The sequence below is a fragment of the Vigna unguiculata genome, chromosome 10, assembly GCF_037176805.1.
Source record: "Vigna unguiculata cultivar grain cowpea cultivar isolate G323 ecotype 2 chromosome 10, ASM3717680v1, whole genome shotgun sequence".
NCBI lineage: Eukaryota > Viridiplantae > Streptophyta > Magnoliopsida > Fabales > Fabaceae > Vigna > Vigna unguiculata.
Window position 1 is genome coordinate 7,445,910 of NC_140801.1, and position 15,393 is coordinate 7,461,302.

General features: G+C 30.2%; 2 protein-coding genes across 3 annotated transcripts; one reads left to right on the plus strand and one right to left on the minus strand.

Annotated features, from left to right (window-relative positions):
- Window positions 1-267: 267 nt before the first annotated feature.
- Window positions 268-2,867, plus strand: LOC114166026 (transcription factor IIIB). Of its 2 annotated transcripts, none has more exons than XM_028050678.2 (4): window positions 268-449; window positions 1,203-1,357; window positions 1,755-1,865; window positions 2,313-2,867. In XM_028050678.2, exons 2-4 carry the CDS (start codon window positions 1,241-1,243, stop codon window positions 2,670-2,672), a joined length of 588 nt encoding a protein of 195 aa, XP_027906479.1. In that variant the 5' UTR covers window positions 268-449; window positions 1,203-1,240; the 3' UTR covers window positions 2,673-2,867. The 2 variants fall into 2 exon arrangements, with proteins under 2 accessions (XP_027906479.1, XP_085523956.1); XM_085667830.1 differs by lacking the exon at window positions 268-449 and adding an exon at window positions 490-617.
- Window positions 2,868-4,440: 1,573 nt separating this feature from the next.
- Window positions 4,441-11,900, minus strand: LOC114165915 (Leucine-rich repeat protein kinase family protein). Its single transcript, XM_028050541.2, has 16 exons — window positions 11,622-11,900; window positions 10,654-11,197; window positions 9,578-10,029; window positions 9,130-9,247; window positions 8,963-9,031; window positions 8,702-8,770; window positions 8,563-8,631; window positions 8,336-8,407; window positions 8,174-8,242; window positions 7,868-8,106; window positions 7,577-7,782; window positions 7,135-7,261; window positions 6,944-7,006; window positions 5,997-6,186; window positions 5,391-5,523; window positions 4,441-4,910 (listed from the first exon to the last, which is right to left on the minus strand). The coding sequence occupies exons 1-16, from the start codon at window positions 11,695-11,697 to the stop codon at window positions 4,692-4,694; spliced, it is 2,715 nt and encodes a 904-aa protein (XP_027906342.1). The 5' UTR covers window positions 11,698-11,900; the 3' UTR covers window positions 4,441-4,691.
- Window positions 11,901-15,393: the final 3,493 nt, after the last annotated feature.

Sequence of the window (15,393 nt, forward strand, 5' to 3'; positions counted from 1 at the left end):
ACTAAATTTTTTATACTCTTTTTGAAAAAATATTAGTATGTACGTCCGTAATTAGCATAATTTACTCTGGTATTGATATAATAAAGTAATATTCGAGTTGATTCACATTCTTACAAATAAGCGAAATCTTTATTTCATTTCAAGATAAAATATTCAGTAAAAACTAATAATCTCATTTAAGTATTTAAATAAAAAATTTAATCATATATGTTATTAAATATGTACTTGATGTAATTTATTTATTTTAAAATAATTACTTTTATTAGGCTGCATAATATTTTTTTAAAAGTTTCTCATTTTATGAAGACCTTCAAAATTACACTGCATATTTATGCAACTAGCAATACCTAATCGAAACTTTGACAGAATATTTTCGTTTTGAGTTAAAAGCGATAGGTTGTTCGATGATGAAGAAACGCTGATATTGGCTTCCAAGCACACTCACTCAGGTAACTAAATCTCATTTCATCTCTCAACGATCTATCTAATTGACTCATCAGCTTCGAACTTGAGACCCATTGTTTTTTTCGTCTTCAAAATTGTTTTCTTCTGTGTTTTTATGGGCATGCGAAATTCGTTATGCGTTAGGCTTCCTATAGCTTGCTTGCCATACTAACGTAGGTTGGAGTTTGTGTTTTTATCGCATAGTTTTGAATTTTCTGAGTATTGTGACCATGGGGTTCTGTGAAATGATGGATTGATGGGTTTGGAGCAATTTTTAAATGTTTGTTTGATTTCCTATGAAGGGATCTGTGGGTTGCAAGCTATGTGTTTGGTCAAATGCCTAAGTGAGCTTTGAGATTCCCTTTGGCTATCTTTATTGGTTGGTTTGTTAAATGTTGATTTCTTGTGGTCTGTTCTTTGTCAATGGCTCTATTAATAGTGAATGGCTTTGTTAATTTTGTTTGAAGTGTGGAGCTTCCCTTTTACGAGTTTTAACGAGGTTGAATGCTATAGAAGAAAATAATAATATTACTTTTTCCCTTCTAAATCTCACTACCAAATATACCTTCAGGGATAATAGGGCTTCCTACTGTAATCATGACATTCATTGTGTCTTGTTTAGTGATAATTTAGCCGAGTTTTGATTCTATTTGGCAGTTGCATGAAACTTGATAATTAATTCTTTGTAGAGTTATCAGCATAATGAACTTTGAATATGTATTTTCCCTTGCATTTCTGAGTTGGATTCCTGTGTACAGAAATTTCCAAAACAGATAGTTGTTGATGATTTGTCAACATGAATAAGTTGTTAGACTTTGGGAGGAAAGCCCTCTTTTATGTCAGGGTGCTTTCTGGATATGAAGAGCGAAGAATACGATCTTATAGGCTGCAGCTTGAGCAACGTGTACAACAGGTATACCATTTTCTCTTCTACGTACATTTACATTCTTGCTTGTGTTAGTTTATGTTGTCATTTAGAAAACATGAAAACACACAGCATTGAATGTTGTGAGCCATTTCATGTGAAGCTAGGGCTCTTTTGAGCTGTAATAGCCATGTGAATCTATTTTAAAAATGAAATGGGACCTCATTTTGGATCCAATTGCAATGTATGGAATTTGAATGAATCTAAATCCAACATTGAACGAATTGGATTCTAATTTGGGGTTTATAAGGCCCTGGGCTCTCCAATCTCACATGGACGACATATGAATTTTAACCCTGTAACCTTCATTTTTCATTGCGGTGATGATGAAGGCTGGTGTGGAATTTCTTCTTTATTTCCATTCTGATGTTTTCCCATTGGAAAGGCCCAAGCAAGGAAAGCAGCCATAAATAAAGTACCTGAGAAGATTATTTTATCTGAGGTTCGTCGAATGGTTGAAGAGATGCAAAATTTGAACAAGAAGCTGGAAGAAACTGTAAGTTGTATTCAGGGAAAAATATAAATTTTGGAAATTTAGGATTTATATAAATATATTTTTTCTTTTGAATTTTTTTGAAGTTTCTAATCCTTTTCTGTCACTTATAATATGCAGTCAGAATGTCTTCTAAACAAAAAGTTTTATCTCTTCTTTTTCCCCTGAGAAGTTATACCAACACAACATGGATTTAGAACTTCAGTGTGACATGCAGTCTTTTTTTCCAACTTTTGTTGATATTAAAATTGGACGTTTCAGATTCATATTCTGCCATTTTCTTTTTGAATGGAAGCATTCATATTCTGTGATATTGTATCTTAATTACAATATTCGTCTATTATATGGAAGTTCTTATATGATATTTGATTTATTTTCCACGTGCACAGTATAATTGTTTCATTTGTGGCACTCAAATTTGTTGCATAACAAGATGCACATTCCTTGCAGGAGGCAGCCATTGAAGACTATTTCAAGCCTCTAGACAAGGAAGCTGAGATTATAATGAAAATGCAACTGCAAGGGGAAGAGAGAACATCAGAGATGATGATGAAGGCACTGGAGAAACAAGCTTCTCTTCAACAAGTTGAAGCAGAAAAAAATGCAAGTATGCATAAAGTTGACAACCCTGAAGCCAACCTGGATGATGCTAAGCTGATGGAAGAAGAGAAAGCTTTGGAGGAGACGTTGAAAGAATTGCAACGAGAAGTTTTGCTTGAGAAAGCTGATGCAGGAAGTTCTGATAATGTGCATCAATCAGACAAGTCTCATATCAATTTGCAACCTGCATCTACAACCACCTCTAAATGAGGCTGAGGTTATGTAATTTTGAACCATTGGCGATTCCTGATTTTTGGCTTTGAAATATATTTCAGCTGTGCTGCTGAAATGTTAATCATCCTTGGTGAATTCAAACTAACCAAGGCAGGACTAGGGCATATTTGTAGCTTATTTGTATTACTAATTTTGTTCAATAAAATTTTCATCTTTTGAGGCGTGATAAAATTATGTTAGTGTTTTTTCATGAGACATAGTTGATTAATAAACCTTAAAACGGAAACACCTTCGGAGAAATATGTTTATGCTAGTCTGCACATCTTGATTCATCCTATCGAGAGAGGGTGCATTATGTCAACTAAGATGATTGTATTTGTGGCTAGGCAGGGTTCTTCCTGCACTCCCATATATTTTTGGATTCTCAACAGTATACAATTTGCAATAATTTGCAATGTAAATTTTGTATTTTTAAATATATAATTTAAAATGTATTTTTTTTTATTTTGTATTTTAAAATAGATAGCTTGAAATATAATTTTTTGTATTTTGAAATGTACAATCTAGAATATTAAAAATTATATTTAGGATTATATATTTTTTATTTTAGATTAGGTAATACAGAATGTATTTTTTTATTTTGCATTCTAGTAGAAAGTATAATTTAAAATATAAAATATTGCATTCCATATTTCAAAATACAAATTTTTATGAAAGTGCATGTTGAAACTTTAGAGGTGCAGGAAGAATTATCCTTCTAACTGATATTATACCTCCATAACAAACTTAAGCCCATGGTAGCGTGTCAAAATATATATACTTCATACTAAGTTTTGGGGCGATTCTTGCTGCACTTTCATAATTTCCTGTTGCAATTCATAAACTTTAAAATTGCAATTTTACCCTTTTTATTTTAAGTTTTAAATGTATAATTCGAAAATATTTCTAAATATACAAATTAAAATGTAAAAATTATATTCCAAATTACATTTCAATATATATAATTATGAATACATTTTTTATTTTAAATCTTGGATTGTATAATTCACTATATAAGTTATTCTTTTGATTCATGAGCTACATAAATGAAGACATAAAAGAAGAAGAGTGTTCCTAAAATCCATTATAATAGATTTGAGTAATACGAATTTAGATTATTGTAAACTGTATTTGAAAATTTAGATTTTTTTGTCCACTCTGCTGCATGAGTTGTTATAAACATTTTACACTTGTGATCTATATACTTAAAACAACTATCAATGTGATCCATAGATAAAACTATTATCAATAGTACTGTAAATAAAATTTCTGTCACGTTGTGATTGAAAAATCATGTCCATTGTCAAATATTTGCAGTTTCTGGTCTATTCCCAACCCCATTATTACTTTCTAAGCATTCTAGAATGTTGGAATGAAGTTCGGACACGCCTGTCTGATATTATACGATATTCTCAGAACACACTATCCAATTTTGAAAGAGATTTTTTTGTTTTTGACATAATATTAACATGGTTTTAACACAATGTTAATAATTATAAATTTAATAATTTTTTAAAAAATTCAAACTTGTATTATGATGACTAAAATAAAAAACAAATCTTATACACTCATTATTTTTTTTTTTTTAGATATTAGATAAATAGATTAGATTTATTTTTATGTTAGTTGACAATTTCAGCCGTGTGTCCTACATTTCTTCAGTTTAGTCATATCCGTGTCTTATCCATCTTCATATCTAGGCAACATAGGTTGGAAACACTATTGTTCTTTCTGAGTTGATTCCTAGGAAAAGAAAAAAAGGAAGAATCAAATACCAATCCAACTCCATCATCTGGTAGCTGTTGGATTGAATATATTTTGTTTGTTCATTATAACTTTAAATAAAATAAAATATGATAAATTACAAAACTAGTTAAATATCATATCAATTCCCTTTTTCTGTTGCTTTGTGTTCTTGTTTGCATACAATCAGCAACAAGAACTGATATTGAGCAAAATATTATCTCTCTGTGATGACATAATTTAACTTGATATGCAGCATGTGTAGCTGCAAAATCAATTCTCATTTTCACAAGATTCAAGGAATCTGAGTTGAATATTGTAGGCTTCCTTTAGCTCTGTCAACACCTCTGCAATAGATGGTCTCTGTGATGCATCCCTCTCCACTGACTTTATAGCAATGAAAGCTGCTTTCTTCATACTCAAGGGATCAAAACTTCCTCTTATGTCTTCATCCACTATCTCAAATGCACCAGCCTGCAAGTATGGTTTCGCCTGCAATTGGTAGTTATAAACCAAAAAAATGTAAATCACTCTTTGATGTTAAAAAGAGTTTGGAATGCAATTTTGTTATAGGTTTAAAATAATGTTGATCCACTTAAAGCAATGTGTTTACGGATTTTGTTTTTATATACTCTTTAAATTTGTTATTTCTATCCATTGTGATTGAAATTTTGACTCACGCTTTTATTTTCAACATCTTGTTCATCATGTCCGTTGAAATTAGCTTTTCCATTTATTATGTGTCTTCATATAATAAAATAATTTGTTATGTGAAGTGAATGTTTGTTACATGAAATCATTACTCTGTTGCGTTATGCTTGTTCCCACATTCTTCATTGAAAAGTAAAAGTTTTCAAATCATCTTTCAAACCTAGACCACTTTATGTGATTGCTCAAGCTTTAGGGTTGAGTTGAATTTAACATTTTAACAATAACCATTTTAACAATAAAAAAGAATGATATGTTGTTTACCCATAACACCAAGTTGAATGAATCAGGGTTTCCAGAGTGAGTCAATGGCTCTCTTCCACAAATGAGTTCCAAAAGAACAACTCCAAAACTATATACATCACTTTTCTCAGTCAACTGTTGAGTGGAATAATACCTGTACAAGGAAATTAATTTGCATATATAATTTATTAACAAATAAGCAAAAACAAAAAATTATCAATGGCTTTAATATTTTTTTCTCTAAAATATGACTCTACATTTTGATGAATTAAACTATCATTTTTATCTGAAATGAATGTAAGGACTAGAGTTCAACTAGATGAAATAACAGAAAAAAAAATGTATAAAATTGAGAAATATAATAAAATTGTACATTATCTAAAACCTAAAGAACTAAGATAAAAAAATTACAAATTAATGAATATTTTTCTGATTCATGATTTTTATTAGTTTGGTTCTCCATATTTTATTTTGTATTGTTGTTTCTTTTTCTCTTTGATATACATATCTTTATGAGAGGAGGTCATTGTTGAATAATGATGATTTCTTATGTTACACCTTTACACCAATGCAAAAATACAAAAAGTAATTTTAAAAAAAGCTTTATCATAAATTTAAAGGACATACTCTGGATCAAGGTAACCAGCAGTGCCCTTAACAACAGTGGTGACATGAGTTGCATCTGCCTGAGTTACTTGCTTAGAGAGACCTAAGTCACAGACCTTGCCATTCATTTCCATGTCCAAGAGGATGTTACTGCACTTCACATCACGATGTATGATTCTTGGTTCACTTCCATTGTGCAAATAGTCCAAACCTTTTCAATAAACAAAAATAATTTACACCATGTATTAAATTACTATGTAATAACGCTACTGCATAATTGCACAATTTCCATCTAATCTGGTCTAGTATTATTGTTAGTATCTATATGTTGAGTATTTATTTGTAAGTCTAAGTCTCATATCGAGACAAAATAAGAAATTTGAACAACATATATAAAACAAGGTCCATAAATTTATTGTCTTTAGATTTTGAGTTCAAGGTGTTATCAATCTTGGCTTAAGCCCATGTCTCATTTAGAGTTGAGTCTCAGTGAATCTTTCCATAAAAGACTCATCACTATTTGTCAGTTCTTTCTTGTTCTTATGAAATTTGAAAAGTCTATGTTGTCATGTTTACAAAAATGAAGAATGTATTTTAATTAGGTTTATTCTTGTTTGAGTGATTACAAGACTTTCTTAGATAGGAAAATGAAAAGTATACTCTGATCCCTGAAATCTCTGATATATATAATATATTGATAAGTTTAATCCTTCGTTTAGTTAAATTTCACTTTAGTTCTTGACTAAGGAAGATGTTTTTCATTTTAGTCCTTGATTTAGTTGAAAAAAAACATCAGTGACATTTTTCAAAATTAAGTACTAGAACAGTGTTTTCCTACGGTCAGGAATTAAGATGAGCTGTGCATATTGTATAGAGCAATATGAATATATATTAGAAGATAGGGTAAAATTTTTGTTTCTAATATGATCTAAATAATCACTCTATTATTATTTTGGAACTCATTGTACCTTTTGCTGCATCAACAGCAATTTTCAACCTTCTCACCCAGCTTAAGGAAGTCTTTTGACAACCTAGAGAAGAAAAAAGGATAAAAAGATTCATTTATAATGTTCATAGGAGTTTCTCCAAAGAGACATAATCATATATAAAGATATCTATGTAATAGAGAGAAATAAACTTGTGTTGAAGTCTTTAATACCATAGAGGTGATCAGCCAGGGATCCACCAGGTAAGTACTCATAAACCAATATCTGATGCTTTCTTTCATGACAAAATCCTTCCAAAGACACAAGATTTTGATGCCGGATTTTTGATAAAAGATTAACCTAAGCACAACAGTAGATGTTGGAAAAAGAATTAGGCTTGAGAAAAAAAAATTAGACAAGGCATTTTATCATAGAATACTTGTTTTCTAATCTAGATAAACATGAGACACATCTCTATAAAGTTTCCAGATCTTAGATTCTATCATAGAATAACAGTTTTCCACTTCAGTCCATACATGAAAAACTCTGTTCTCGTCCAAGGAGATAGAACCTAACTCCTAGGTGGCTGGTGGCTGACCCTTTGCCATAATTTCACTATGCACAAATACCATGAAGAATGCAATGCTGTTTATAAGAGAAATTCAGTTAGTGAACCTCATTGATGAAAGAATCAGCACCCAGTTGAGATTTGTCAAAACGAACTTTGACAGCTACAGATTTTCCATCTGGGAGTTTACCAAGATAAACAGATCCAAAACTACCCTTTCCTATGATTTCCTTGAAGTTTCTTGTAGCTACTTTGATTTCTTTGTAGGAAAATACTTTTGCAGCACCCCAGTTCCTCATATCCATTTCTCCTCCTAAAAGACACAAGGATATCAATGTAACACATGATGAAACAAAATGTTTAAGGTAATCATGCATGATGAAAGAGAATATACACACTTGATGTGTGGGAGGCTTCATAGTGTTGTTTGGTCTTGTATATCAATACTGAAATACACATTAAGAGAAAGGCTATTATGGCTCCTCCAACCATGCCTAGTATGATTGCTAGATGGCTATGTACATTGTGCTTCTTCTGAGGAACTACAGTAACTTGCGGTGCTTCAATTGGAGGACTGGATGATGCATCATCATCACATGATGTTGTGGAAAAGGTAAGACATAAATTACCAGATGTCCTGCAAATTATCAAGGAATTAACATAAATGTTGTTTCTTGAGAAGACAAGAACATTGATTGTATTACCTGATCTCCAACGTTTCTTTGTTCAAAGACTGTGGCAGAGGACCTTGTAGTTTGTTGTTTTCCAGATTCCTTCAGATAGGAAAACATTTGTCATGGATAGAACACAAAAATAAATAAAACAATAAATTAAAGGATACTCATTATTTTCTGATTCTTTCTTACAGTAAGTGGAGGTCCTCTAACTCTCCCAAGCTATCAGGTACTGTTCCCATTAAACTATTGTTCTGCAAGTCTCTTCACATACAAAGGGAAAGAGACAACGGAAGGGGCAGAAAAGGGAAATATAAGTGTAAGTTTTCAGCTATTGTTTTGCAGAATTTCAAACTTCAAGTTACTGATAGAGCCCTTAACCCCCTGAATTTGAAAAACATGTGGTATATTTTACTCACAATATTTGAAGGTTAATCAAGTTCTGAAGGTCTGCACCAATAGATGTTAGCTGATTGAAACTCAGGTTCCTGAAAATTTAGCTTATTAGTTTACTTTGTATAAAACCAATGTTTAAGTTCAGCTATAAGGAAGCATTACAGTTTCTCAATATGCTGCAAGCCATCCAAATTCTGTATTTCACCGGTAAGCGATGTGTTGTGCAAATCCCTGATAATTATGCAGCCAAAGATGGACATAAGAAATTGAATTCCAGAAACAGATATAGTACATGTTTGAAAACATTTGTATTTGGAGAAATAAATTTTATGTTTGGAAAGCTGAAAGAAAATAGAATATTTCTACAAAGTAAGCTAACCAAAAGGTACAAGGTTCATGTACAATTAGTTAAAAGAAAATTACAGTATTTTGAGGTCTAGTAAGTCACCGAATGTTGGACTAACGGATCTCAAATTTATGTCTGAAAGATCCCTGAAAAATGTCATTCCTATTAGATCATCAATGAAAGAAAATCTAGTATATTGGAAAAGAAAGAAAAAAAGCAACAACAATGTATTGAGTGCACACACAATGATGTAACAAGGCTTCCTTCACAGTGAATTTTCTCCCATGGAGAAGGCAGACATGGATCATCCTGCCATCCAAGATCCAATCCAGTGGACTGCTGAATAACCTGCAGTGCTGAAACTGGTATTCAAGTTGAGGAAAAGAATAAGTAAATGAATCAAACTATAGTTAGTTTGTGTTTGGAAAAACTTCTCCATAAACACTCCTCAGAGAAAAATAAGAAAAACAGGTGAAATGACTTTTTTTCATAATCTTAAAATTAGCTTATGCACAAGTTAAAAATAAGAGTTTAGAGAAAACTACCTGAAAGAACTTGTAGTTTGTGCATAAGCTGATTTTTCATTTTTCTTCTTGCTTTTCTTTTTCATGAGTGTTTGTAGATAAGTTTATTCAAACAGATCTATACCGGAAAGAAACCAAAATTTAGGGTGAGACAAGGAGGAGAGAAACCTGTGGTTGATGAGGCATCAGTTGGAATATCAACAATCTTATAAACCTCAAATGCATTGATCTGAGGGTAAAAGCTGATACTCTTTAAAGTTATATTCAAGCTTCCAATTCCCTTTCGCGTTAAGTATAAAGCACTGGTTTCAGAGCTATTTATTTTGTAGTTTGATTTTACTAGTTCTCCATTTATAAGAACATCAAATGAGGGGAAGACAGGAAGAATCCCTGCAAAGTAGAGGATGATGTAGTAGTCCCCTAATGCATCAAGAGGGAGGTTGTATGTCAGAGCATTACTTCTTGCCAAAACTCTTCCAGTTTGAAGAACAGCTGCTGGTGGTTCTTCTACAAGACTGGACTGTCTGAAGCTAAGTTGAATCTTAAACCCAATGGCAACATGAAAGGGTGTGAAACTTCTATCAGCATCCCATATTCTATCAAATGGATCCAAGGGATACCTGTATTTTATAGAGCTAAAGCTTCACAACCTTGGTTAACCACAAAAGGTATCACTATGAAAGAAATTGGTGTTGGCAGTACATTCTCTTCACACTCTTTCTAATTCTGTTTATCATTGGTTAAAATTTAGGGTTAGTCCTAAACTTGAATGTGAAATTGGAATTCTTGTCTCATACTTTGATACATTTTGGTCTTTAAACTTTAAAAATATTTGATATAGTCATTCTAACTTAATAAGGTTAATATTTTTTTAAGTTTGTAAATAGTGTTCCAAGCTGACTTTTGAGCTGAAATGTGAAATGTGTAAAAATGGTGTAAACAACCTGAATACCATCCTAAAAGATGTTTGACACCAAAAAAAATTGTCGCACTTGGGTTTGGAGGAATACGTCCATTCATTTTAAAGTTTGGAAACCAAATATATCAAAGTTTGGGATATGAACAAATACCAAAATGTAGGACTAAAAACATATTTACCCTTAAAATTTATTGAAAACCTTATATTCATGAGTGAGTCATTAATTCAGTAGTGGAATCACAAATTTATGATTTCAACAATTTCAGGAGATCATAAAGAATGTGTTACTAACATTTCTCATCTGAGAGATGTTAAGTCTTCTTACCTTATGGAATCATTTGAATGCCCACAATCAATTCTATAACTCTTCCTAAGCAACTTGTTAGGAAAATCTGTCATGCCATTTGTGTAGGCTCTCTGAGGAAGTGGTCTGATTTCAAGAGAAGAAATTACAGGTGAACCCCCTCCAGGCATTGCAATTAAGCAGAATGACAGTGTATCCATGTTGACTGTCCATAGAAACTCTTCACTCCATGGATCATCTTCAGCAAGATTTATGGTGGCTGCAATAGATGTCCCAATTGAAACATAGAACTTAGGAGGTTTCCCAAGTCCATCATAGTTCTTGTACACAAATTTTGCTCTAACAAGAACCAAAGCTGTTGAATTGTTTGCTGGTATTCTGTAACATTTTCGCCTTCTAGAATTTGGGAAGAACCGAGCTGAGATGTTCAGTGAGTTGTTGGAACCATCACTGTATGTGATGGTAGCAGTCTTTCCTGTGGTTACATAGGTGGTGTCTGGTACCCACGAAATGTTAGATGAATCCCTGAAACTTGTTCTTCCACCACAAGAAAGACTCAAGAAACCTGCACATTGAAATTCTATGAGAAACGTTTTGAACAACATAATCAGGTTGACCATACCAAAAAAGAAACTTGGTCATGCCCTTGATATTGAAATAATAGAACCACCAGTCATATTGTAGAACAACTTGAGTGCGTAATAAGTTCTTAATGATTGCTGAGAAAATGCAAAGCAAAAGCTAAAATCATGTTCATCGTTTTCACTTCTTCATCATGTATGAAACCAAATGAAGATTAATTTCATGACAAAAAAAAAAAAAAAAACAGAAGTCAGCTTCAACACTTGATGTTGTAAATGATCTCAAAAGGGTATGTATGAGGAAACAAACATGAACAAGGAAATGGGATGCTGAATTTCTTAGTCTTCTGCAATAAAAAATTTAAAGCTAAAATGATGACACTATTTCATAGGGAAGTGTAAACATACCATCTTGTTCGGAGAAAGTGACAAGACAGAAACTACAAAACAGAAAGAAGCCAACTTTTGCGTCCCTCAAGTCCATGGAGTCATGAAAACCGATGCCTATAATCTCTTTTTCTTAACAATAGATAATAAGAAAATCCATCAGTGCATAAATAGTGTCCAAGTTGATCAATGAACTGATTCATATTCATAATCATTTCCTGATGTAAAGAACAATGATGAAAACACAATGCAGGACAAAGCTTGAAGGAAGGGAAAAGGAGGGAAAATTTGGAATGAATGTGTGTTTGGTAGGAGAAAGGAAAAGATGAAATATGAATGAGTGCTTAGAGGGTGTAATCATTAAAGGTTGTTTAGTCTTTGAAAAATGGCAAATGGTTAAGGTATTTTAATCTTTGTTTCCTTATTGCACTAAGTAATCATTCCAAGCATGTTTGGTGATTTGATTCCTCTTTGGGAAATGATGAATAACAGAAAAAGCTTCACCATTTGAATTGAAAGGGTTTGTGATTTATGTACTTGTGATGGTACATGTTGGTTGGGAACATGGAATAAAGTGAGTGTTATATTGTGAATCTACTCTAGTAAATTATAGTGTGTTCATATTTTATTATTCATTTGGACAAGAGGCTTTGTCCTGAAATAAAACAAAAAAGAAGAGAAAGTAAGAAAAAAAAAGGTAAAAGGAATGAAAGTAAAAATATGTTGTTTGGGAGAATCTAAATCAAGCTCTAGTGACAATTTTTAAAAACACCTAATGAGATTTTAATATATTTTGATTAAGTACTTAAAATATTAGTTCTTTGAAAATTATCATTTTGTAGAGTCTTGTTCTTTATTCTAATTACATGTAAGATGAGATTTGTGATATCTCACATGAGTGGTTTAGTATGAATATAATAGAGTGACACAATAGTTTCAACGAGTATAAATTCTTATGATATCATCTTAGAAAGTAATTTATGTCTAATTTAATCTCACAAAATCGAATTGAAAGATGAGATTTGCGTACCATTTATATGTTATAATTTTGACGATATCTCTAATTAATATAAGATTACCAATAATTCTATTCCAAATAATATTTAGTATTTATCAAGGATAGTTATGTTCTAAATAATACTCACTTTATAATTTGTAACTATAGTCTAAAAACTTGACGTAGACTAAATTTATGAACAACTCAAAATAAAAATTTATAAACAAATTTTTCTCTTCTCAACTATCTTTAAATTTAAATTGTATTTTATTGAACTACAACTAACCCAATAAATGAAGTCCTTCTAAACTAGATTTACAAAAATATTTTGTAATGATATCAAATCAACTTAAAATTGATTTTGACTATCTTTATGAGAGGTTGATCTTATGAAAAACCTCTTTAATAGTGTGTCTCTCAAGTTAAAATTTTGTTTACTTACTTTTATGGAATAGTGATTTGTAAATATTATAAAAAATTTAAATGCGCAATTCAACTTTAATTATTTTACCACTTTCAATAGGTTTAAATTTTTCTTATTTATAAATAAATTACATATATCTTCTAATAAAAGTTATAATGCAAATTTTTTATCATCTCTTACAAAATATAAATGTATTTGAATTTCAATATAAACAAACTATAAAACAATTTTTAACAAATTAAAATTATTTTTCTCATATATTCATCTTATTTTCTTTCTCATTTCTTCATTTTTTTTTCAATCCAAAAAATTTTATTTTCATTTTAAGTATTTCTCACATCTTTCTTTCTTCCTTTTTTCTCTAGCAAATACAACAATAAATTTCCATCTCATTTTCGACATTGAATTTTAATAAAGTTAATATTTATGTAGTCATATATTTTGATACATCTTTAGGTCTACCATTATTTAAAAATAAAATTAAAAGCAATTTATAAACAATTTTCTCACTTCACTCACCATCTTTTAAGAATAAAACGTTAATAGAACCACAAAATATTAAGCAAGTAACACTTTTAACAATGTCAAAAAATATGTAGTCGACACATTAAAAAAGTCAAGTAATGTCAAAATTAATTTTATTATTTTATATATTTTTCTAGTAAAGATCGTTGTGGATAAGCACGTCCAAATATAGCTTTTTTTTTTCTTCCTTAATTTGTGTCCATTAATCTACAAATTATTCAAAATTCAATGCTTAGAATGCAAGTTTTGACTAATACGTACCTCATTAAATGGCAATAACGCATGCATAGGATGCTTTAGACATTGCCATCTATTCATTAAAGCAATCATATTTGTTAGTTCTTTTTGGCTTTGCTTTCAACTTAGAATAAATGAACACCCAACATGTTATTTTTTTTCACTAAGTAAAGTAACTTCTCAACAAAGTCACAATCAATGTCTACCCGTTTTAGGAATAATTTTCGCAATATTTTATCATTTGTTTCTTCAAAGTATCCAGAATAAAAGTATAATTTATTTTTTAATCTAAATATTTCACATAATTTATTTAGTCAGTGATAAAAATGTGTTTTTAAGATAAAAATAATAGTAACCTTTGTTTTTAAAATTCCAAATTTTATTAAAAATTTATTGTCATCAATTTTATATTATATTAAAAAGATTTTATTAAATTTAAATTTTAAACAATGCTAAGTATTACTTCTATTGTAAAGATTTTAAAATAATATCTCTTACTACAAGAAAATGATTTATTAACAACCAATTTTAGTGGCAAAAAGTTGTTAGTCACTGTAGTGAATAATTTAGATACCAAATCACAAAAAAAAAATATTGGTTATTAATAATCACTATTATGAATAAAAAATTATAATTGGTCTCTAAATTAGTTTATAAAAGATTTAAACTACTAAAGGAAATTGGTCACTAAACATTAGTTACCAAATTTTTTACTACCCGAGGAATTTATTTCTAAATTAGTCTCTAATTAATTAGTTAGCGACCAATTATAATTTTTTATTCATAATAGTAAATATTTGAGTAACTAGTAATTTTTTATTTTGTAAATTGGTATCTAGATTGGTCATTATAGTAACAAACAACTTTTGATCAATAAAGTTGATTCTTAACGAGACATTATCTTGTAATGTGTTAGTTCATTTAATATAAATTATGGAAGTAGATTTTATCTTGAACATAGAATTCCTTACACTAATAAGAAAAAAAAATTGAGTACATTTTTCAATTTTTTTCATTGGAATTGTAGAAAATTTTATGAATCTTATCTCATATTTAAAGTTTCAGTCGCAATATTATATGATTTTTGATTAATTAATATTAAAAACTATAACTCAACCAATAAAAATATGTTTTAAAAACATGTAACCCTAATCAATATTCTTCAAACAATTAACTATATGTTAATTGCTTTACATTAACATATAAACCGGTTGAATACTTTTGGAGTTAGTGACACATTAACTAGTTCATTTAATTAATGCCTTTGGAGTTGAACACATAATTTGTTTCAATTATAATAATCAACATTATAACACGATCAATTTAAAAAAAAGAATTGTTGAAAAGTAAATTTTGGGTTGCATTATTAGTTTTATTTACATACAACAAAATCAGTTTCTGTGTAAGAAAAATAGAATGCATGAAGCTGAAAGGAAAATAATAAAACTTCCGATTCATAAAACCAATTTACTCTTTTATTAATTTTTTTTAACTCATTATTCTGTTTTGGCACATTTCACCTAATCCGACTAAATTGACAGGTAAAAGGCGTACGAGTCTGTTCCGGTCCACTAACTTCTTTTTTAATTTAGATATAATTAGTTGTATAG